Source organism: Solea solea, chromosome 1, assembly GCF_958295425.1.
Source record: "Solea solea chromosome 1, fSolSol10.1, whole genome shotgun sequence".
Taxonomy (NCBI): Eukaryota; Metazoa; Chordata; class Actinopteri; order Pleuronectiformes; family Soleidae; genus Solea; species Solea solea.
The window spans coordinates 35,087,785-35,113,405 of NC_081134.1; the positions used below are offsets into that span (position 1 = coordinate 35,087,785).

Sequence of the window (25,621 nt, forward strand, 5' to 3'; positions counted from 1 at the left end):
CTATTCTGTATTTTCCTTCTCAGATGCATCTAAGCACATTTGTGGTCGTCATAAAATAAACGGCGTCTCGTCGTGTCATAAAGCTCTTTGGGGGTTTCTTGTTGTCGTCCTCCACCCCACGTATCTCATTTCCCACGTCGACGCGCGCACACTGTGAGATATCACCTGCACACCACAGCGAGTCGGCGCTGCGTTGTGACTTTAAAGCATCGAGGAGGATCCGCTCCAGCTGTTGGGTGGCGACATTTCAAGCCTTCTCCTTTATGAGGAGTATAAATAAAACGAACACATACAAACACACGCGTGTCGACTGCGCCTGGCAGCTACTCGGGTGATAAAAATGTACACGGCGCTCTGTCAAGTCCTGCATCACATTGCATAACGCGGCGAGTGGAGCCCAGTCACACACATAACTCCTCATGTTCCCTTTGGCATTATGTCTACATCTGATGGTGTCACTTACAAGTGTCTTCATCATCTAACCAATGTCAGACATGCGAGGCTGCCAGAGAAAACACGCAGCACACTGGTGTTCGGGAGGCCGCTCCATCCTCCTCATGCTGCCGCTGCCGCCGCCGCCGCCGTGTTTGTCCAAGACTTTCTTTGATGCTGAAGTGACAGTGGTGTGGTTTAAGGGAGATAGTTGTTACTGGAAATGTGGAGATTTCTGAGAGTTTACAGCTGTGGAGGCTCCGGGGGGGTCACATGCTTCGCTTCATTCACCCTTTGTTTGTGTGTTTCTTGAGGGAGAGGAGCGAGCGGCACAGCGTGCTCATTTTCATCACTTCATTTAATTCCCAGTGCTACTTTTAACACTTAACGCACTTCAGAGTTTCTTTCCTTTTATTTGTTTTTGTGGCTCTGTTTTGTCAAGTGTTTGGAAAGAGACGCTCACTGTCTCCATGTCGTCGTCGTTGTTGTTGTTGTTGTTCAGGCTGCTACTGCAGCTCAGATACAGAGTCCAGTCCGTCTAAACTTGGTCTCGCAGCAGGAACGTTGTTTCTCTCAGTTCACATGTTTGTGTGCTGTCGTTTGTTCAGATGGACAATGGCCTTGGGAATATTGGTTTGCTTCCACGTTGATGAATATCACTATTAAGCACAACCAGATGCACAAAGTCTGCCTGACACAGCTGGAGTATTAGCTGAGCATTAACTGAGATTAGAGGCATAAATTATAAACCAGAACTCGTATTTTTATCGTTTTTTCAAACTTAGAAAAAATCATTGGCGTAATAATATTGTTGAACTCTTAGCTCGGGGGGGGCGGCACCCATTAGAAGTTTTTATTTATTTATAAAATCATTTCGTTTAATAGTGTTATTGTTAGTGCAGGAGGTTACGGCACAACTTTTCGAATATCTTTGATAAGTTGGCCTTTGAAACATAAACAGATTATTTCGTAACATGTTAGGACACGTTACTGCTCTTTTTATAGGCAGCACTAATTTCACAACAATTAGCTCATTGATGGATTTGTCAATCCACAGAAGATAATTACTTTCTAAAAACATCTACAGCCAGAAAAAACAACCATACTCTTACACTTGGTTTCATGTGAAATAAATGAATAAATAAATAAGTTGGATAATGAATGGTGATATTATTTTCTCGATACATCTGTTTTGCAGTCTTCTGACTTCCTTTTGGGTCAAATCTAGTTCATGTTTCTTTCTTAAACCTAATTCATTCAGGGCAGGTGGTATGGTATGTTTCTTGGATCAAGTCCATTATGTTTGTGTTTTGCACTTCTGATTCATATTAGAGTTTCCGTACCTGTTAGCAGCACTCAGACCAGGATGTGTATTCCCATTTCACGTTGGTTTCGCCGCCTAATTCCGTCAACTGGCGAGCTGCGGAGCAGAGCAGTGAGTAATGGATCACAGACATTATCAGCTGATGAAATGCTGCACACAGGAGTGATGCCGTCCTTTTTTATGCTTTTTTCCGAACACAGTACAGTCTCACTCAAATGTGTAATCTCCTCTCTCCCTTCTCTCTCTCTCTCTCTCTCGTGTGTGCAGCGTCTTTGGAAAATCGAGGCTTGTCAGCTTTATCCCAACACACTGGAGCATTTACTTAAAGCCCAAGTGGTTCTTCTGCTCTGCATCCATGAACCATTATTTTCTCAGGGGACAGAATCATAGTAGATTGATAGGATTAGACTTTTCAGTGTACTTTTCTGACGGAACATCAGCGAGTCACTCCCAGATTGTAACTCACCAGTTGCAGCGTTGACACACATCTTATTTTTCCCTGAAGTAAAACACCCAGAATAATCAAATGATGAGTCTCTCTCCTATTAAGACTCATTGGTCTCATCCACGTCTCGGTATAAAGCGATATTGACGTGACTGGCAGCTGGAGTAAATGACTCGGGCAGAAATGAAAGCTAATCCGGGTTGTTTTTCCCAACCCCGGTGTTTGTTTTTGTGCTTTCCAGACAGAATGTGATCCATAATCGTCCTTTAATCTTCCACGTCGTCCTTTTTAAGTGTATCAGTTTATGAATGAAGGACAGATGCAAATGGGCCAGCGTTCCCTTCTGCAGCTGACTGGCAAGGTTACATTTCTCCGCCGCTTCTCGCTCATTTCATCATGTGGCCATCAATCTTTCGTTTGCTCTCCTCTGAGATTTTGAGTGCAGCTCAGGCATTTCCTCCTCAGTAAAGTCTGCGAGGGTCAATGTGATGTTATTCCACTGAAGTCGCTCTGTGTCTGATAGGGAGCGACACATTTTGTATGTGTTAAAAATGCAGTAAAATAGTTTAAAATGTGGGGAAATGTTTTTATTAGCTGACTGCAAAGCAATTTTATTTTCTACTTGATTTTAAATTACGTACAGTGCACATCAGAGGTCACTGCATGGTCAAATCCTGGTTCAAATATCAACATTTTCATATAAAAAGATAGATGGGTGCTCTAATATCAAGCGCAATGTTTAATAACTCGTCATATTTTCCTCTTTTTATTGTGAATATGTAGTTTACAGATCAACACGGCTCTCTAAACTGACTCAAACACTTTATAGCCACTTTATTAGGTACACCTGTTCAACTGGTTAACGCAAATATCCAATCAGCCAATCACATGGCAGCACCTCAGAGCATTTAGGCATGTAGACATGGTCAAGACGACCTGCTGAAGGTCAAACCGAGCATCAGAATGGGGAAGAGAGGTCATTTAAGTGACTCTGAATGTGGCTCGGTTGACAATGCTGGACCGAATATTCAGAAACTGTTGGATTTCCAAGCACAACCATATCTAAGATTTACAGAAAATGATCCAATAAAAAAGGAAAATATCCACCAAGAAGCAGCTGTTTGATCACAAATGCCTTGTTGATGCCCGAGGCAAATGCCCACACTGGTTTCAAAGGGTGCAAAAGATAGAAAGACAACAATGACTTGCAACAATCGCTTAAGTAATCAATCAATACAACCAAGTCGAACCTTGAAGAAAATGGGCCACAGCACCAGAAGTTCAGTTCATCTGATTTTTCTGAAATAACCCTCATGTTTTCCACCCTGTAAGGCAAGCGTGCATAAGAGGAAAAATATGCCGTTGAGTTATTTTGTTCCCAATGTCGCCCACTGAGTCATTTCTTAATTGTTTTTTTTGTTTTTTTTTTGATATTCTGTTTGTGTTTTGCTGCTGTTGTCTGTAGTGTAGCTAGGTTGATAATGATAATAAAAAAGTGCTGACACCGTATCCCGTAAACGTCGATTTAATTGCATTACTCAACGGTATACTCAGCTATTTGAGGTTCATAATTACTTAATTGTTGACATTTTACACTGTTTACAAGTGGGCAAATTGGAAATTAAGGTGCCTCAGATATGACATGAATGCAGACGAAAACCCAAGGAAACAGCTGTGTGTGGGCACCATGCCAAACCAGAGTGCATGTGAGCAAATTCAGGCTCAGTACACTATACAGCTGTTATTCTCGGTTTGAATTGGAATGTTATTTTTCGATGAGCGTCATGGAGGCGTTTGCTGGTGTGCGACAGCAAGAATGTTGTTTGTTTCAAATCCTGAGGTGACCAGGTTAGGGTTTGTATGTTTTTCCCCGTTTCTGTGCAGGTTTGCTCTCAGGCCAAAGACGTGCAGATTGGGTTTTGGTTTATCGGCGTGTCTTAATTGTAGGTATGAATGAGTGTAAACGGTGGTTTGTCTTTTGTGTTACTCCATTTAAAACAGGTTTTTGACCAATGTTTAACTGACATTCACTGAACACCTTCGCCCCAGGGAAACACACTCATTAGTTTTTTGTGTGTTTAATTTCTGTCTGCGACCTTGCATTGGGCACTGCTTAATATCTTGTATTATTTCCTCAACTAGATAGATTGAATGATTCATGGTGCAAGTGAAGTAAAATATACCTCGTCACGGCTCTTTGGAGTTTGTTGTCTTCCTCTGACTAACCACTGGCAGTTGGAATGGTGTTAATGACCTGTTTTTGCAGGTTCACACGGTATCACAGATCCCACATAAACCTGTCAATTTCAGTGGGAAAGAGGCTTACAGTATGTTTCCCCTGCTACAGGCTGGCGACCTGTCCGGGCTTTAGTCCACTTCTCACCCAGTGTCAGCTCAGGATTGACTTGAGAACAACCCGTTTTTAAAGGATAAGTGAAAGAATGCATGTGTTTATTTAAATGTCGGAGGTTTTTTTTTCGATCTATTTTATTTGAAATTCTCTGTCTCCCCCTCATCTGCTTTTTTTTTTATTTTTTTTATCATACTCCACCTTTGCCAACACCTGTAAAAACTGAGCCCGTGCTAATCTCACACCATGTTTGCGTCTTCACACACTGGTATCAAGTACCACACTCCATTTACTGCCTCATATTGACACAAGTTTTGCAGTGCATGATTCAAAGAAACACTCCCACAGCAGCCTCCCACTGAACCTCCATCTATTTGTTTATTTTTGTGTGTGTGTGTGTGTGAGGCTGTTTCTGTGGTCACGCTCCCTCCGCTCTGTTTGCTGTGCTCTTGAAAAGCTCTCACAGCTTCATCTCCACCTACACCCAGCTGGATGATGGCGCCCTGCCCATCTTCCCCTGAACCCCATGAGGGGAGAAGCAGCCAGCTGGCCTCTCTCACCTCTGTGGAGCCTGTATCTCCCTCACTTTGTCGCCACAAGACCAAAAGACATCTTGTTCTGATTAGCAGGCCGCCTCAAGTCCTTGCATGTGTGTCTGCACCTTTTTTACAAGTGCCCTTGTTTTTCTATACTCTGAAAGTAATGTGCTGACTCAGGCTGCCCTGACAGTTCTGTCTGCACTTATAAGCCGTGATTTGCTTCTGGCAATGTTTGTTTAAACCTACAGAATTAATCAGAAGTAACACCACGTACATGAAATACATTTGGGGTTTTGATATCTGTCCCTCCGAGGCTCCGTTAAGCCTGAAACATGAGCTCCCTGTTTTTCCATCGCTGGCTGAATAGTGAGTCGATGTATTAGATTTTCACTCTCAGTGCAAGCAAACAGGATTTTTGCTGTAATTAATGCTCATCTTGCAGCCTTTTGGCAGCCAGAGCGCTGTTACGCAGAATAATACCACTGTTAAAGTTTATCCACAGAGCTGTGAGTCCCTGTTAGTGAGATCACAGTCAGACATGATGTTTCGCTTCCTTGACTTGATGCAGCGTGTGCTGCCTAACCAGAGGAACGTTCACTTTAACAATGTTTTACATAAAAGCCACAGCTGTAAGGTGTCTCTCGCGAGAGACGCAGAGGAAGACAATCGAGGAGGGACGTAAGACGCAAGCAGTTTTTTTTTTTTTCCCCAATTCTGTACAGGAAATATAAAAGTAGACGAGTCTCTCCCACGTGGCTCGTAAAAGTCCACTCATGCTGAGTCTGCAGTCTGGGTTTTAACAGTGAAAGAAGCTGATTGGCTTCTTGGTTTTTATTGTTTGATTAGGAGACTTAAATCCATGCACTTCCTCTGCTGGTTGGGCTGTAATGGGAATGGCTGAATGAAAGGATGTGGGGAAATGTAAACACAGCACATTATAAATGAAATATGTTGTCATTTAATCTGATTTAGCCTTTAATTTCTTATAGAAATACTCCACTTACTTAACTGGTTTTCCATGCCAAGTGTTAAAGAATTGTCTTTGGAGCAGTTTAAATTGTAATTACAGTTTGTAACGAGTTAGATTTTGGCTCACAGCAGTTTGAGCTGTGAATATGTGTTTATAGTCTTTATTCTGTGTATACATGAAGCAAGCGACTGAATACACTTGTTTGTGTTTTCACAGGAGGACACAGACCACAACTACTACACATCAAAAACATACGGGCCGTCAGACTCGATGAGCAAGGACCTGTGGGTGAATATCGAGCACATGGACAAGGGGAAAGTGAAGATCCACGGCATTCTGTCCAACACACACAGACAAGCGGCGGTAAGCAGGGCGGTCCTTTCACTCTGTGCCGGATTCAAGAGCTTAGTCGTTGTTTTGAAAGCTTGCGCCTTGATGTGGACTCTGTGTCTTGGCAAATATTTTCTTTTCATTTAAAGAGCGTGTAGCTTCATGAACCCTAACTCTGGAGCCACACTGACTTTTATCTGCTCATAGATGTAAGCACACACGTATATCAAAATGCCTACCCTACCCTCCTCAATCTGATTTGAACAGGTTCTACGACATGAAAAACATAACATCGTCGGTGCCGGTAGATTCTGTCTCGCTTTTCCAAGTTTCTTTTGTGTCTGTGACAAAAATGTATTATTTAACAGTTAAATATGTTTTAAATGGAGACAGACCATAATGCTCCATCTATGTGGGGTTCCATTTGACTGCTAAAAGCCAGGCTTTAATGCGTTTGCAGTATGGTTGCATAATGAATCACTAAATAATCTGAGAATGAAACAGCATTGTGATGGAATGCTGCAGAAACTCTCTGCCCCCAAATCTTCCCGTCGGATGACAAAATGTTTTTTTTTGTTCGACAGACTCTAAAAAAATATTTTTTTTGTGTGGAAGTGACACTTAAAGCGACACAATGTAAGATTTCAACCTTCAAATACGAGATTATTTTGATGGTACGTGCACTTACAACAGGGTGAAAGGTCACCTCTGTCGAAGCCTGAGCAGGTCAGCACTTTAACGACAACACTCTACTTTATGGCATACGTCACAGCGTGAAGACAAACATGAACAAGCATAAAAGGGGAAAGCACCCACAGTGAACAATAGCTGGCGAGGAGATAGAATAGAGAGCCACATTGTGCATTCTGCTCCTCCACCTTCAGTCATGTGATGATGGACTGAACCTGGCAATGTGAGGCAAGCTATTCTCAGCAAGAGACCACACTTTTCTGTTCCGTCTTTTGCCTAATAGGACAAAAAAGAAATAACATAAGGATAAGCACCTACTGCTTCTTCCCAAATATCTGCTTTACAGAAGTTGATGGAAATGTATATGTTTATCTCTGAAGTTTGTGATACATTTAAATGGAAACCCTAGATACAATCGTTACTCTTTTGTATCGCCAGTTCCTCGCTCAAACTGAAGCAAGATGAAATAAAATCTGAGTCATGCTCAGTGAATGCAGATTAGACACATTCCCATTGGTCCTAAAGTGTTTAAACTGGTATAAACAGTTTTTTTTTGACATGTGGGAAAGTTGTATCAGTGAATTTGCCAATTCCGAGTCAAAGGGGAGATATGGAAATCTTGCCTGGATTGTAGCGCAAGAAGAAGTGAAAACCATCTGTGCTGAAACTCGTCCACCGTGTCAGCGGAATAACACTTTAAACAAATAGTTTATTATCATGGCAGTTTAAGTCCTGAGAAACTACATAAACCTCTGGATGCTGGAACAGGATTAAGCCTCCGTGCTCCGTCCTGGCACTGCTACACACCCGAGCTTTGGCCCCGACACTGAAAGAGATTGGCCGGCGAGGTCATAAAAGAAAAACACAGCCGCGGAGGTCAACTTCATCACAGGATCGCACAAAAGTGGAGCTCTGGATTGGCTCGGCAGCCGGGGGGAGATTCACTGTGGTCTCCCGCAGGATTACTCCCCGTGGTATAATCTAGGATAACGTATACAAACCCCAGTGTTTACTGTGGACTGTCTATCTCCATAACATTTTCTGACAGTGGTACAATGTTACCGGAGCAAATTCAAAATCCTGAACACATAAGATGCTGTTTTGTGGTAATGTGCATGAACACGCTTGCACACCGGGTTTTTTAAACCATCGTATTATAGTTTACAAACCTTCTATTTTATTAAGGGGGCAATTTATTTGTCAAAATAGAAGTGAAAGGTTTAGGGTGACTAATCTATCAAGTACCTAAACTATCTTGTCTTAACTGTAGGAGAAATGCATAACTCCTGACTTTTTAGTTGACAATATCATTTTTCTGTCCTCTCGTTTTAGGAGGTAATAAAAATCTGACGTAGTTTAAATATCTGACGCCGGTATTTATTGGATTTATTTTCAAACTGACGTGTTGAGTATTATTTTCCACACATATTCCAGTGTTCTGCATCTTTAACCCTTTAACATCTGAGCCTCAAAATGGCAGTCTGGTAGATTTTTGCTTATTTTAACCATAAAAGGGCCAGAAAATGTCCTGTGAGTAAGTTGCTTTTGTAACTTTCAGTATCAGGCAGTTGTTTACAGTTTACTGCAAATAGTGTATTAACAATTTAAAATGAAGAAAAAAAAACATTCTAGTTATACATGGACACCAGAACATGTCAAAAATGGAAACTATGCACAGGCGTTTCTTTCCAACTCTTTCCTCTCTGGCGACAAAGACGCTGATTTGCCGGCTTCCTGCAGCAGCGCGGGTGAATTTACCCTGCAACTTCTGAGCGTTCAGAAACCGCTGGAATTTTTTCCGATAGCACAAACTGTTGGGTAATTACGGTAATGCAAAGTGCGCTTCAGCATACGTGTCGTCGTCGTCTGTGATACGCTCGGTGTTAAAGGGTTAATGACCGCCGGCTGCAAAGTGAATTTCCAACTTCATTATAAAAACTAAAGTTGTTTTTTTCTGAGCCGAATGACCAGTGATTCCCCTCTGAAGTACATCACACTGATACTTGTGTTTTCTTTCTTAAATCATGCCGTTGTTGTTTTTTGACAGTGATAACAGTCTCATCCGTGATCCTCCTGTCTTTCTAACTGAGGTCATCTGTCTGTCTTTTCCCCCCCTCGCAGAGAGTTAATCTGTCCTTCGATTTCCCGTTTTATGGACATTTCCTGCGCGAAATCACCGTGGCAACTGGTGGTAAGTGAACACAGCTCTTTGACTCGGCTCGCTGAATAGTAGTTATTAGTGTTATTATTGGATACGCCGTATGTGCCCTGGCATATTAGACCGTGCACAGGCTGTTTTTATTGCTGCAGGGTTTTGGTGGAGAATGTGGTGAGATTTATGAAATGAGTCTGGAGTACTGAGGCATTTATGAAACGGAGGAGACGAACAGTGAGTGTGTGTGTGTGTGTGTGTGTGTGTGTGTGTGCAGTATGTGGTGTACCTGTCAGTGTGATGTGGCCACTGTACAAAGAGATTCCCCCCGAACAGGGACCCAAACAATGGTTTGTTTCTCCACATGTTGATCCTGGGAAACTGAATCAGAATACGCAGGGTTGAGAAACGTTCGTCTGGCACAAACCACACTAGAAAACCACCAGCGACTCTCTGCCAGCCAACCATTCAGCCCGATACGAGATCGCTTACCGCTCTCACCTCCACGGGGGTAGTCTGCTAGAGTTGTGGATAAAAAAAAAACAAACAAACCACTCCTAGAAAATCCGCAGCTTTGACATGTAACTGGAAGAGAAACCAGAGCAACGGCTGTGAAATGGAAACTGCCAAGTGCTGATAGATACGGATAAGGAGGTGGAGGGGGGGATCAGTATGTGTGGGTTCCACACGTGACTCGACAGACGTGTCTGCCAGCGTGTGCAGAACAATTTTCCACTTGAGTCTTGATGGCAAAACCACAACACCCCCAACCAGCTATTATCACATCAAAGACTAAAGCTTGCCCCCCCCCCCGCCCCCCAAGCTCTGTGCTGTGTTTAAGTGCCACTGGAATAATGATAATAATAATAAAGAGTCTCCTGTAGTTATTATCATCGCCGTCTCATTTTCCTACTTGGTCAGCGAGCGCTGGCAAACGTTGAGTGGAGTTGGCCCTAGAATCGTTCTGGACGGTGGTGGCGAGGAATGGATGGACGCAGATGCTGCCAGCGCAGGAGAGATAACACAACATTTGCATTCCTTCAGACTGAGATGGAGGCGCGAGACTGAGGAGGAGGAAGCAGCTATCTGCTTCTCACAGGCCTCTAGGGGTTTGTCTTGGATACGCCATCGCACAATATAGATCATCTGAGTCGCTCGTCCTCCTCCTCTCGTCTCCACGTTACCGTCACTTTCTCCTCTTAAGTTGCTGTCGTCAAGTCTGTTTTGACTGTGTGAGTGTGACATGTGGCGTTAGAGCCATTCATTTGTGTATCTTAAGCATGCTTAAGCAATCTTTGGCATGCAGCCTGGTCAAATATATATATTCTATATTCATTGTTTTCACATAGTGTAAATCTGCAAATCTTCGTTGTAGGAAGTCAATTTGATAGATTTCTGAAAATGACTTATGTTTTCATGTGTATTAGACTCAAGTAGAAACGCTTTCTCATTTGCTTTTTGAAGACGACACATTTTTATTGCCCAATTCTGGCAAAATGTATTGATGAAATAGAGATTTTAATGCAGAAATGCAGAATGTAAAGGTCAACCTATGAATTTCTACATTTTCTTTATGGACTTAAATGTGGGCAGTGAGCGGTTTACAACGTGACGCAAAGTCTGTCTAACTGTGAGATACATTAAAACAACAATTATACTCTTATGATATAGTATAACATAACAGTCAGTCCTTCAGTCGCTGTTTTATTTAACATTACCCACAAAAGTTCAACTTCAGCTGCAATAGAAGCCTCTAACAATAAATAAAGACGACAACTACGTTAAAATGTTCCTGAGAATAAATGGATAATGTCAAGAAAGTGAGTGAAATTTCCTGGGTTAACAGCGACTGTCAACACGACTCACTGGTTGTTTGTGGTCATAAGAGACGGAGAGAGAGAGACGATGTGTGATCTGACCACTGTGCAGCAGCTGTGCGGACGTCTCTCCAGCTGTGGAACGCTGTTTCCACAGCCTGCTGTCACACTTCACACCCACAGTGTAAACATTATCACAAAACACCTGAATATGTTTATCAAATCATTAGTTATTAGTTATAAGCTCATTTTTGGGCATATTGAAGACAATGTGTTTGACACAGAACAGTAAAGGAGAACATCATAGGACATCTTGTGGTCGTCTTGTGGTTTATTCTATAGGTTACAGCCCGGGGATCAGGAACTTCTTAAAGGGCTGGGACATAAATCACGAGGCAGTGATGTCTGCTTTGAAAAGTCTCTGTTTTCGTTCCACAATCTTTGCTATTTTAAGGTGAAATATTGGACAGTTTCACCTCTTTAAGCCTCTAAACACGATTTAACAAGAGTGACGCTTTCAAGTGTTCGGTTTCTCCACTAATTATTTAACAGTACATGTGTTTTTGGAAGAAAATTATTACGTGACAAAAATACTCACTGGACTTTATTAGGTGGAGGCAGATCTGTCCTTGGTTAAATGTTTAAAAGTCAGCGGTGCAATAAAGATGAGACTTTTGTTCTCGCTATAAAAAAGTAACTAAACCCACAGTCTGTTTGAAACCAATGTTTTTCTTGCATGAACCAAAGCACAGACGCACGTTAGAGTTCGAACTGCTGCCCCGTTAAACTGACCACCGCTCCACAACAAAGTGCGGAATTTGTAGTGCATTAAAATAACTTTTGGGGGACAGAGTTGTGACGATGCGTTTGAAATACAGATGAATGCAAAATCTGATTGGTGCCCATGTATGCCCAGCTTTTGTTGCTGCAGTTAAACCCTAAATACCTGACAAGATTCTTTGTTTGCTTTGACCCGAGTGTGACGCAGTTATAATAAGCTGCTTACTCTTTAAATGCAGGCACCTTTCATACAAAGCATGGTCACAGAAACTGAAGTGAGGAGTCTGAAAATACCAATGAGTGTCCAAACACAGCAGGAATAAAAATAAATCAAAATAATAAAATGAACAAAGGAATCTAACGGCAGTAAAATGACATATGATTGACTAAAACATTATGCAAAGAAGATCAAATATAAAAAAAATGTCTCAAGGAGAATCTGATTTAGTCACAGGGTGAAAGAAATAAAATATGATTTTTTTATTATTATTATTAAGACTCAGACATCCAGACTCTTTATTTTGGTTTAACTGAAAACTTTTTTTAAAATTACAAATAGAGTTAAGTACAGACGTTGCCATTGGGTCCCAATTCAAGGTCCTGTTCCTGTGAGACGTAGATGTGATGGGGAGAACATTTATTTATTCAGATACATTTATTATTATATTTTGCCCAACAACCACCAACTGTGAAGCTTTGAGTTGTTACTTGCAGCAGTGACACAGAAACAGAAAATATCCTGTAAATTAAACACAGCTCAAAGTCTTTGAAGGACCAAAGACTTTGTCCAAACACGGTGTCCAATCACGTGAAGCTTTAGTCTCGCAGGACTATTAATGCCCACGCCGGTTTTTTTTGGACATGCACGGACCAGCACTGTTGTAAAGCAGCAAATCTAAACATTGCTCTACTTCCCTGTCCTTCCTCCTCTCCGTGAATGGATTACCTCTGGACTGAGCGCCATGCTGCATGAATAGCCTCTCGGATGAGAAGCCCCCACGGCTCTTTCCTCTTTAGCGTATTGAGAGGTTGTCTAATTTTCCTCAGACTGTCAAATGTGTCGTATTGTGTGTTCAGGAGATTTGCTGGTGGAAAGCAGAGGCAGCAGCAGACATTTAAAAAAAAAGGCCATTGACACAGTCCATTGTGAGCATGTCCAGACAAATGTGTGTGTGTGTGTTTTGTGGTTGTGGGATTTCTAAGCTTTTTCGGGTTTGAAAATGAAAAGAGGAAAACGAATGTGGGTAAAACAAAGAGATAAAAAGAGAATGTGCTTGGGCGAGTGTTTTGGGAAATATGAGATGGAGTGTTCAGACAAAGGATGTGAAAGTGTTGTCACAGCGTCACACGACTGTGTGTATGGCACCTTCGTTCACCACAGTAGACTCAACGACTCTGCCGTCTTTATGTTCTGTCCTCTTTACATTCACCTACTGTGACACAACACGATGACTGATGAATTCTTCATGTGCTTCCAACTCTGAAAGTACGGTAAAGTATTAGGGCCACGTGTAAAAGAGAGATAAGGAAATAAACGTCAGAATTCTGACTTTCTTCAGAATTTCGACTTTAATTTCAGAATTCCGACTTTAATTTCAGAATTCTGACTTTAATATCAGAATTTGTGCGTTTTTTTACATTTTTTTTTTTTACTTCCACAAAATGTGGCCCTTATACTCTTCTGTATGAAAGTGACCTGAATATCTAAACATAGATATGTTTTTCTCAGATGGGTGCTGTGTTAGATTAGTTTAAAGTAAATAAATAAAAAATGAATGTGCTGAATAAAGATTTTAAAGCATCAGCTCGGGTAATTGAATAAACGTAAACCATTTTGTGTTGAGGAACAAAAAAAAGTAACTTCAACCATGAGAAGTCCATGTACATGAACCTCACAGCACTGAATCTTTTATTAGACTCACTCCTCTCGCAGGTGAAGAGCAGTCGTCAGCATTTTTACACAACTAGAATCACAGATTCTCGTCCTCTTCCTGTGTGTGTGTGTGTGTGTGCGTGTGTGTGTGTGTGTGTGTGTGTGTGTGTGTGTGTGTCCAGGCATTACTCATGTTTTGAGGAGCTAAATGTGTTTACACAGTTTACATTATGGGGACCGGTCTTCCTTATGAGGACCAAAAGCAAGTCCCTACAACATCAACAATTATTAAATTTGAACAATAATAATAAAAATAAAGTGTTAGGCCAGTAGTAGTTATGGTTAAGGTTGGAGTAAGTCTACAGGAAATGAATATAAGTCAATGTAATGTCCTCTGAAATCATGGAAACCAGACTGTGTGTGTTTGTACTGACAGAGCTCTATATAGAGGTATTTCTGAGCGAGGAGGTCTTTGAGAGAAGATTGATTCTCTTCATGGTATGCTCTGCCTAGTTTCCAAAATGATTTATGTGTTTTTATAGCCTGCTCACTGTATGAAAAGACATACTGCAACAGTGACATGAAATAGGGGGATTTATAAACCTGGCCTCAATGAGACTTTTTCCAAAAATCATCTTTTCTTTCTCAGCAGCTTTTTTTTTCACAAGAATGATTTCTTACTTTGATGATTTTATTGTGAAATTCAGTACGTGGTGAAGGAATGGTCTTGGACTTGAATGGTGATTTAAAAAGGATAGTTTTACATTTTTACCTGGAAACATGTATGGGGAGATAAATATGAAGCTGGAGACAGCAGCCAGTTTGCGAAAACTTGTGAAAAAGGGTGAAAATAAGAAGCACAGCTCATCTTACTCGATCTAAATGTAATGTAATTACACTGAAAACTCATCTAAATCCCCCCAAAAAACTCTAAAAAATCACTAGATTTCATGTTAGAATAATCATGAGGTGTAAAAGCAACAATCTGTGGCATAGAATGTGTTATTTAATCTTTCAGATAGTTGCTGTAGGAGGATTGATGTTTATCTTTTACCCCACGGCTTCAACTCTTGATCATTAACTCTAAAGTCTTAACCCTAATTTAAACTAAATTGGTGCCCTTTAAGATAAGATTATTAGTTTACCTTGTCACAGCCGCAAAGACAGTAAAGATAATAAATAATAAACATGCATCTCCAAGTACAATATAGAAAGATATTAACAATAGGACTATAAAAAGTCATTGTCCGTCTGGAACTTATAATTATAAGTCTCTAACATTAGTCGGATGTTAACGGGGAAAACTTGGGGAATGAGGTCCATTGAGTTGTCGCTCCAAAACTCAGTAGCCAATCAGCAGGCAGCTTCCTCAGTGTGCTTCCAACTTTATTTTGGTACAATACAATATTTTTGAATGATTAAATCCATATTTTAAAATGTGTTGTTTGAAAATAGTGACACAAATCTAATTCCATAAAGTCATACATCAAACACCCGACATCCCCTTGCATGTGTTTGGAGTAAAACATGATTCTAAGTTTATCTTTGAGCAGCTGCAAAACTCATCAGCACAGATTCTTGATGCAGACACTGTTGCCTGGTGATGAATAGTGGGCGTTTACCCCCCACCCCTCCTTTCATTAATAGCCACTTCAACAGGGTGCTTAATGATGCAGCTCTAGTTTGTGATTACTGAGCACGTCCATCTCCGAGGAGGAATACTGTACATTGGTGCCTCGTTGAAGGGGATGAATACATTGTAAGCGTTAACATAATCTGCTTTTATTGTCATTGCTTCTTGTTAACATCCATGATTGAAGATGATGAGGGGAAAAACAAACTTATGAGGGAAAGGAGTGCACAAGTAGATGAGAAAGAGAAAAAAATCACTCCTTTATTATATCCTATATTTTTGAACTGCTCAAGTCAGTATCAGGTAATTTAAAACCTTCCAGATTCTGATAGAAGATAATAATCCTAATTAATCCCTGTTGCCTACAGATTCAGAGGAAGAAAAAAGTGAACCTTGTTGGTTAATGAGTTTTAAACCTTGCCGGACTGGAGGACTACTGTATCAGATTGAGGGAGGAAAGCTATTAAAACAGTAAAAGAAATATGGATGTTTGCTTTTATATCTAAATCCATCTCATCGTACGTGTGCAGCGCTAAAAGTGATGCATCACAAATCATGTACTGGTGTTCAAGAGCGTCTATTAAAGAGAGCAGAGCATCATTTTCTTTTTCTTCTGTTGCAGGTTTCATCTACACGGGCGATGTGGTCCATCGGATGCTAACGGCGACGCAGTACATCGCCCCCCTCATGGCCAACTTTGACCCGAGCGTCTCCAGAAACTCCACCGTCATCTACTTTGACAACGGTAAAGAAAAAAGACACACTGACACTTTTGGGATTCAGACAGCCGTTTTGTTTCTGTTCAAGCAGGAAGTCAAAATTCAACTCCACAGAAAACTGAAGCAAAACTGAATAATACAGAGAACTGGCTGTCGAGCTACACCACAGCAACTTCTTAAAAAAAGCCTTTCTTTCACGTCTGGAGTCAGTTAGTAACATAGTAACAAAGTAGTATTTACAAGTTTTTAATACTGTACACAATAGTATTAGTATTTTGGCACAATAGCTACAGTATCTACAATCTTGTATGATGAAAACTGAGATGAGCTTACCTGATTTCTGTGTTGTCTTCTATATACAGTACGTCTATGGAATGCCCTGCCCTGGCACATGAGATGCACCCAGACTCTTGTGCATTTTAAATCATCTTTAAAAACCTATTATTACTCCATGGCGTTTAACGCAGGTTGAGTCGGACTCCCATTGTTGTTGCTTCGTATGTGTTTTGACTTTCTATTTTTCTACTTTCTATTTTTACTGATTTGACTTTGTTATCTGACGTCATTCTGTGCAGCACTTCGGTGTTAACCTCGGTTGTTTCTTAAATGTGCTCTATATATAAATTTGAGTTGAGTATTGGATAAACTGCGTTGTTTCCTGCCAGGGGGCGTGTCGGAGGTGTTACCTTGGTTGTGTGACGTCATCGTACGACATAGCGATTGTTGCTTACGTATATTAAAGGGATAGTTTGGGTTTTTGAACATTAGGTTGTATGACGGGAATAGAGTGGATACAAAGCTGTTATTTAACAAGGCTCCGGTTCAGAGATCTCGCCCCGTTTCGGGGCATGTATATGTTATGTTAACAGGTTTGAACAATAACCCCGCTGTAGATCAGTGTGTCGCAACTGTTGCGCAGCCGCACAAGTCATGAGTCGCGGTGTTTCAGCTATTTTAGTCCGAGAGAGTGAGGGAAATTAAATTCAAACATGTCCGACTAAGAAACTGATGATGAACCGTGTAGAGAAAATCCATCGGGTTATCTTTGTGAACCCGAGTGCACAGACGAGGAACTTTACCAGAGAGAGAGACAGAGAGGGAGAGAAGCGACATATATATACTGATCCACAGTTGTTTTATTGTTCAAACTTTTTCACATAATAATTATCTGAGAATTCTAAACTCAAGTTCCTTATTTCAACTTAAATTGCTGCTTTTTTTGTTTGCTGCTGCGACGGTTGTTATCCATCAAGTTAGTGCTGGCCCGTCTAAATCCCTCCAAGTGACAGACACAACTGTGTGAACCCTCTGCTGTGCAGCTCATCAGACTTTACCCAAACTGGCAGCCGATCGATTCTCGGGCTCAGCCTGCTCCTCAACACACTGTTCGTCAGTTAATGTCCTGCCAATACAAAATAAGAGCTGCACGGTTTGTTCTGTTAAAGGAGAGTCACTCCTTCTTCCCGCGTCTGATGAGGCGGCAGCACTACACAAACAAGACGGCGGGAGACATGTGAAACTTCACAGTGACGGCGCGAAGCTCGTTCGTTTCTCGTTAATTAAAGTCTGCTAAATTTAAGATGACGCGATTTGCCCTGGAATAGAGCGATCCTAAAACTGCACTGAAGTTTGATGGGAGTCGTGAAAGTGTTTCAACACCTGACGAGCTGTGAATGTGACTGTTGTTGTCGTGACAGCGCGGGGGTATAAATACCACTTACAGGCCGTAAAATATGTTTGACACAAACTACATAACTCTGCAGTTAACTTTATAGAGACTCAGACATTTATTAATCCATTATTCACTGTGTGTTTTATCTCTGGTTGCATTTGAAGCACGAGCATCAGCTACTTTGGTTTAAACGTCGTCTCTCTCTCTCTACACTGTGTTACAATACTGATGTTTGTGTTGAAAACTATGTTTTAATATGTCACAGTAGGAAAATAAGTGGTATAAACAGTTTCATGCAACAAAGGAAGTGAGCAAATCTGTCCAAAAATGTAAATTTAAGTGGATTTTATCTGGATACACCCTTGAAATGTTAGCACATCAAGGGCTTTATTCAAATTATATAACCTCTTTGCTTTCCTCCACTTCACATATCTCTGAAAATGTCTCTTGTTGCATCAGAAATAAACCTACAGGGTTTTATTTCATTCATTCAGGAATCATCAAAAATCCGCAAATTAATTCGAAAAAAGAAGTAGAAAGAATGTTTATAACTCTTAGCGCAGACTGAAGTCATAAAATGAATACGATGCAAATTAAAATTCAGCACTCTGGGGATGAGCCGTCGTAACGGGGCAGGATTTGTTTTGTTTCATTTTGAGTTAATATGCCGTGTTCAGCTCGGAAGTGGAAGTGGAAGTGCCCGTGCTCCCTCCACGCCTCCTCGACCACTCTGTATTTTTAGTCAGGAAACCTGACTTTAGTGCTCTATCCTCTCTTGGATTGTCACTTTCTCCTTTCTCCTAAATTCCCTAATCTTTGCCGCATTACTCCGCAACTCTTCCATATACTGCATATCCATATATTGTCAAACCTCTTGTTTTACCGTATGAAACCAGTACCACAGGCCTTTTATGACGGCAGACATCCGTTCTCTGCAAATTGGCAGCAGCAAACTAAATCCCCGTCTTTACTCTGGATGGCAGAGGTCTGGCCATGTGATGGAAAAATTGATTAGTTGTGTTAACAAACCTTTATTGCCCTGGCGCGCTGCCGTATGTCCAACTCTGAAGCGGGGGGGGGGGGGGGGTGATGGGGGTCGACTTTCACGTTGATAGGTTCTGTACACTAAATCAAAGTAATGTTAAAAGTAATATGGGGGCCCTGCCCGTCTGGAGGGCAGAGCTGCAGGCTGCAGGAGTCTGGAACTAATTGAGTACATCCCCTAAATTTAAAAGTAACACCTGAAGATCGCGAGACGTGGAGCAATCGAGCAGCATTTTGGCCACAAATTGTGTTCGACTAAGTTCATTCCATTATCGATTCTCTTTTAAATACTCGGCTGATAAGGAGATGCATCTTCGAAACTCCGTTCACTTACATTTTATTCAGATGCGGAAGAATGGAATAAGGAACAAGAAGGAAGGAAGGATGAGGAGGATCGGTAGACCCGTGGTGAAATCATCCATAGCTTCCTGTTCTGCCATTTGTAAGCCTTGAGTTTTGCAGTATGCATGGCGCCATCTTTGAAAGCAGGGGGTGGAGCTGGGGAAGAAGTGAGGAGCGACAGGGGCAGCAGATCCATGTCAATCAAACCCTAAACTAAAACCCTTCTTTATCGTTTATTTGACATATTTATACAAAATGGACATAACCCCGTCTTGAACGACTGAGATCATCCAAAAATGTATACTGATGTTATAAATCAAGTGAGATACAGGATCATTTTGCTACGGACTAAACTGACCTTGCAACCAGTGGAGTTTTCCACTCATATATATATTTAGAGATAAGGTTTCTGCAGCAGTTTAACCTGGAAACTATGTCCATTATTCATATAGTGTTCAGTCAGCCTCGGTCAAATGACCAAAATGTTACGATAAAAATTTTGGTTTTCAAATTCTTTATGTACAGAATGAAAAGGAAAAGGTAGTAAAAAGAGACGCAAACATTCCATATGTCTGAGGCTGTTGTGTTGTTTCTCAAAGTGTATTTGCTCAGTGTTAATTATGTTTCTGTAATGGTTAATACACCAGTATGTAAAAGCTCTTTAACCAAAATGCTAATTGTTAAAATATATGTATTATTATTAATCATGAATTTTCACATTTAATGTTTGACAAAAAAAGTAGTAAAGCACATTATTTCTTGATTGATATGTCAAACTTCCTGGACAGAAGGATTAGTTTTAGTGGTTGAATGTTGGGCTTAAATTCAGTTTATTTGGTCAAATAAATTTGTTACACCCTTAAGTCTATAATCTATATTTTTACTATCTTTAATATGTCCTTATTTTATTTAAGTGAAATTATCCTGAGAGTTGTTGTTGCCCTGCTTTAATGTAAGTTAAAGTTACTTGGATTGAAATATTCTTATTTCCCTGTACAATAAGAAGCAGTCGCTGTTCCTTCATGGCTTTAACTGCGCCGTGTAAATTGTTGCAGCGTCATCATCTTTCACAGTAACCACCTCGTCTCCATTCACGTTTGTCAAAAGTTTCACTTTTATTTCCTCCTCCTCCTCTTCTCCCAGCAGATGGGTTTTATATCGGTGCTCACAGGGAGCAGCGATGCCCTCACCAGGAAATAATCCCTCAAAAAGATATTTCCTTACAAACTTGATTGTTACATTTACGTCCTCTCGATCACATCCGTCTTTGCCGAGTCAGCGGTTCATTTCACGCTGGAGCTGAGGCAGCAGTGATAGTGGTTCAGTAACGACGAAAGCCGAGTCGGTGTAAGAAAATAAATCAAAAGTGTGAGCTGTAGGGAGACGGTGGCTCTCTGTGGTTTTTTATGTGTTGACCCTCGTGTGGTTATGTGTTCTAGGCACTGCTCTGGTGGTGCAGTGGGACCACGTTCATCTACAGGACAACTACAACCTGGGAAGTTTCACCTTCCAGGCCACGCTGCACAACACGGGAAGAATTGTGTTTGCATACAAAGAGGTACAATGGATTTAATCAAATGTCAATATTTATTTGGTGTACTGAAGACACAGTTTTGTTTTTCAGAGAGATCGTTGCAGTGATTGATTTTCCTTCCTCCCATTTCAGATCCCGGTTGAGGTGGCGCAGATCAGCTCTGTCAATCACCCGGTGAAGGTGGGCCTGTCTGATGCCTTTGTGGTGGTCCACAAGATCCAACAGATACCCAGTGAGTCCCCAAACACACTGTCCTAACTTTTATCACCCTGTCCAACATCAGTTCATCACAGTAATCCAACGGTCACTGGCACTCAAGATTCAAGAGTTCTTTATTGTCATTATGCAGACATGTAACGCCATTTTTGTTTGGTAACTTTTGCAATAAAACACAAGGAACAAGACACACTATAAATAGTTAAAATAAACACACAGAACAGTATAAATAGTGAATCATCTGTACAATAAAAGTATATAAAGGGACCTGTCAGTAGCAATGTTGTTGAAGAACTGATGGCAGTAGAAGTGAATTCATAATATCTTTCTCCTCGGTTACGCTTCACCAAATCCATCCATCATCAAAATGAAGAAAAAGTCGCTTTGGTGGAAAAAGTAATGAACCTGAGTGTACAGATCAAGATGACACCATGTAAATGAGTTGGTCTCTTTGGCTTTAGCCCCAGCTGTCGCCACTTCACTCTCTGTGCGCGCAGCTTCAGATCTACTTTACTTTCCAGTGACTGCAATTTGAGCCAATTATTTTTCTTTTAAGGAAATGTGAGTGAAGTAGAAAGAGAAGAGAGAGGGAGCACTTGAAAACTTTGTATCCACAGTCGGACGCTTTGTCTTTCATGGGCTCTGATTTTGAGCCTGCCGCAATAATGAGACGTCAGATGTGATTTATGCAGTAATTTAAACTGCTTTGGCTGTGTATGCTTGGAACCTGGGTAGCATTTATTTGTCAAATTTAATATCCTGAGCCTGTCCTTCATTTGGCGTCTTTATCTTTAGCCGATGTATGATTTATTTGCGAGTTTGGTTTGAATGTAAAAACATTTAATTATAAGAGTTAATTATTGTAGATCATTTAGTGCAGCAGCTGCAAATAATTGTTTTCCATCTCCTCTAAAAGCCTTTTTTACAGTCTCTTTTCTACAAGGCAAACAGATTCTTGTATTGAACCTATTAGCATCGACATCCTGGACTTCATAAAGCAAGCTGCACTTTGAAGCCTCTGACACAGCGTGATGAAACCAGTGTGTGCTGCCGCTCTGATGTGGAGTGATGAAACCTTCAGTGGAGGATGTTAGAACTTGAACAGCATTTCAGAGGAGCGTGCGTTCTCCTCCGGAACCTTTTTTTAAAATTTGCTCTGATAATCGATTTAAAAAAAACAAACCCTGATTCGACCAAAGAGTACACATCACATACAGAAAGAGGGAGAGGGAGAGAGGATTGTCCAAATGTTTCGATTCATCAGGAACACTCTTTATTAGGTTAGGTTTCTCTGTATGGAGGAAGAAAAAAAAGTAAACTTCTTGCAAGAGCTGAAACAAACGAGGCTCCACTTTCTCACTGCACGGACAGCAGGCCGTGTTTGGAAAGTGCACGGATTCATGTCAAAGTCGAGGCAAAGGGCAATATTTTCCCCCTGCACTTCTCAGTCCAAAGGTCTTCATGAGCCCCATGAGTAATTCAGCAAGAAGCTGTGGAGAAAGCAAAGGATGTTTACAAATAAGATGAATAAGTGTTGGTCATTGTCGTGATGCAAATAATACAGACGGGCCCTGATGAAGATGTGGTACACAACATGTTTTTGGCAAGATATTTAGAGACGTGTCTACAGAGCGAAATCAAATCCCTGGCAGACTCTGGCAGAGTTGAGGTACGATAAATGGATCCCAAACATTAGTGTTTAACAAGCCGGAGATAAAACTTGACTGTTATACTCGTGATCCTGCCTCCAGCAGATTAATTGAGAAAGTATGAACAGCACTGGACTAACCTTTAGAAGAACAAGAATCAGGCACTTTAATTCAAAAAGAAAGATGATGTTGCTGCTTAGTTCTTCATAAGTAGTCCATCTAATCTCACATGTTTGAAGAGTATTAAGTGTAAAGTATCTAAGTATATAACGTTGTAACTCAACCACATCTGCCAAAATGTTGGATTTTCTTAACCTTACTTTTTTGGATTGCCTTGGATTAAAAGATCAAGATCATTAGGAACTTTCTGTCCTCAACCTGACCAGTGTACACGGAGATTAGAGAGATGACTCATGACCAGGGTGTGTAATTCACAGGTCAAATAGAATCGCTTGTCAAGATCCCGAGATTTATTTACTTTCCCAAGGTTAGATTATACATTAATAGTCACACTCAGTTATTTTTAAATTGAAACCGAAACCACTTCGTTCATTTGCAAGCCTCCTTGCCTGTACCTGGATTAATAATCTTGATTACAAACTGGAGATGTTAATTGTTTTGAGTATGTTGTTGTTATGCTGTGCTTTTCTTTTTGGTTTTAGAGTTCAATAAATGCATCTTATTCACAGCTGAGCATACTGAGAATACATTATAGATAAAAAGCTAGTGTGGTCATGTCTTTTCATAGAAAACATGCTTGTTGCTTACATTGCGTCACTGGATCTTTATTTTAAATATGAATTAACTCCCCCTCCTGTGTGGCACACTCAAACTTATCGTTTAGTGTTTGATTCTATCAGGGTAAAGTAAGTAAATCCCTGTTAGTCTTTGTTAATGTTATGGCTGAGAACTTGAATTGATCACATTTATTTTAAGCTTCCTTCCACCGACCTACCAGCCACTGTAAGGGGGCTGCTCACACAACAACAGCCTCGGGCTGAGAAACTGACCTTCCTCTGACACCCACCGTGTCATTAGGCACCTGATAATCCCTTCGCCCGAGGCAGGAGGAAGTCAGTCTCCAGGGGGAGGAGATGAGGGAAGGGAAGGCTGGTCATATTCTGAGGATAGACCACACTGGCTCAAACCTCCTGCTTTGATCACTTGTCCAGTGTGTAATCAAACCGGGCAGGTTTGCAAGGAAACAGCATCCCATCATGTGGGGGGGGGGGGGGGGGGGGGAACGCACCACAGTTCAGCCAGCAGCTGCAAACAAAACATAACGTTACAGTAGATTTACAGGAGTCATTTCCACATTTTAATCCACGTTCTAATTTGCTTTCTTGCCCAGAAACGATGGTGACCGATACCACGTCTGAGTTTAGCAAGAATGACCTCCTGTAACAAAGCAATGTGTCATTTTAACGCCTCGGCATTTATACAGAATAAATATACCGGCCATGATTTGTGTATGAGAGCTGTAGGTGGACGGGTTTTATCTTCACAGCCAGCCTGGCTGATTTCCTGGGTTTACAGACTTTATTCAAAGATAAACTGATCCTTTTTCTCTCTCTCTCTCTCTCTCTCTCTCGCTGCTGTAGCTTGGTATTTACTGGAAAGATGCGAGTGTGTGATTTATCTTATCGTGTGACTGTACGTCCCCAAATCCCAAACTATTTTTTTAAAAATGTAAAGGTTCCGATATGCAATACTTTAGCAGCACCAGTCATCACAGCTAAGTACACAAAACAAAAGCAACTGGGACAGTAACGTGGGCTTATTCTAGTCAGTCATGAATAAAAAAAAGACATAATATTTGCATGTGCTTGTCCCATGAAACACAGCAAAGCATGTGAACGTCTCCTGCGGCACTCGAATGCACCTGGACAGGCTTCAGAGTTAATATGTGTAGTGTCACAGCCTGTAAATATGAGTTACAGCAGTATAATACCATGTGCTGTCCATGTACATGTTACACAGGCGTTGCATTGACTTCCGCTTGTCTCTGTCATTGATTAAACAGACCGTGTCATTAGCAATGTCATGTGAGGTGCAGTGTCACGTTGCACGTTCTGTTAAACGTCAGTGATTTACTGATTTATTCCAGGAAGTGCTGCATAAGAGAGTCACATAAAAACCCCATTAGAATTCAAATGTACTTCTACACAGAGCAGTTTCTGTTTAAAATACCATGCAACAATTGAGCCTGCTTAACCCTAACAATCTTTCTCTGAGGATGCTGAAAATGCACTGCCAGCAAAAGAAAGCAGCTGGTTTTCCACGGGCACACGTGAGGGCCAGAATGCAATAAGAGTCAGTGATGTATCTAATCAATCGCTTTATCTCGCCGCGGCTGATGACTTGCTGCTACAGATGACTGGGACGGTAGCCTTTCAGCAGAGTGCGATTGATATCGGCTCCCTCGGGGGAAATTGCTACTGTCCGTTGCCAAGACATTGGCTGACACCAGGGCACCAACGAGTGGGGGGAAATAAAGTGCAATGGCAGCATCCTTTATGACCTGATTCTACCTCCTGCTCTTCTTCCTCTTCCTCTTTCTCTTCAGGGGCCACTTGTCCTAGTTTTCATCTTCGGGCCTGGAAGATTTGTGATGCTCTGTTCACTCTCTCACTCCGTCTCCTCCTTTCTCCGAAATACAGACGTGCGGAGGCGAACGATCTACGAGTACCACCGCGTGGAGCTGACAAAGACGAAGATCACCAATTCCACAGCTGTGGAGATTCTGCCTTTGCCCAGTAGGGAGACTTTATTTTATCGTAACAGCTGCCATAACACTGTCCAGTACTCACATTTTAGTCAATGAATGAGACAAACAGAAATTTGACCTGTTTTGCTTTTGTTTTTTTATCTCCTCCCTCTCCAGCGTGTCTCCAGTTCACCAGCTGCAGCTCCTGCATCTCCTCCCAGATCAACTTCAACTGTAGCTGGTGTCACCGCCTCAGCAGGTTTGGATATATGGACACTTTGAATTTGTCCTCACAAATCCTCACTAGGGCTGCACCTTACTTATATACGTATATTTTTAAATCTGCCGTAAAAGGAGTGAAAACAAATGTGCTCGGAGAAACTTATGAAATGGTTTAATTCTC

The 25,621-nt window shown here is 41.2% G+C and overlaps 1 protein-coding gene across 1 annotated transcript in view; it reads left to right on the forward strand.

Moving 5' to 3' along the window:
• plxdc2b (plexin domain containing 2b) overlaps positions 1–25,621 on the forward strand; it is an 83,383-nt gene that overhangs the window by 41,671 nt on the left and 16,091 nt on the right. Inside the window, exons 3-9 of the mRNA XM_058638256.1 lie at positions 6,277–6,423; positions 9,202–9,271; positions 15,958–16,080; positions 20,552–20,670; positions 20,779–20,878; positions 25,172–25,267; positions 25,396–25,477. Coding sequence (XP_058494239.1) covers positions 6,277–6,423; positions 9,202–9,271; positions 15,958–16,080; positions 20,552–20,670; positions 20,779–20,878; positions 25,172–25,267; positions 25,396–25,477 — 737 coding nt within the window. The remainder of the gene's footprint in view (positions 1–6,276; positions 6,424–9,201; positions 9,272–15,957; positions 16,081–20,551; positions 20,671–20,778; positions 20,879–25,171; positions 25,268–25,395; positions 25,478–25,621) is intronic.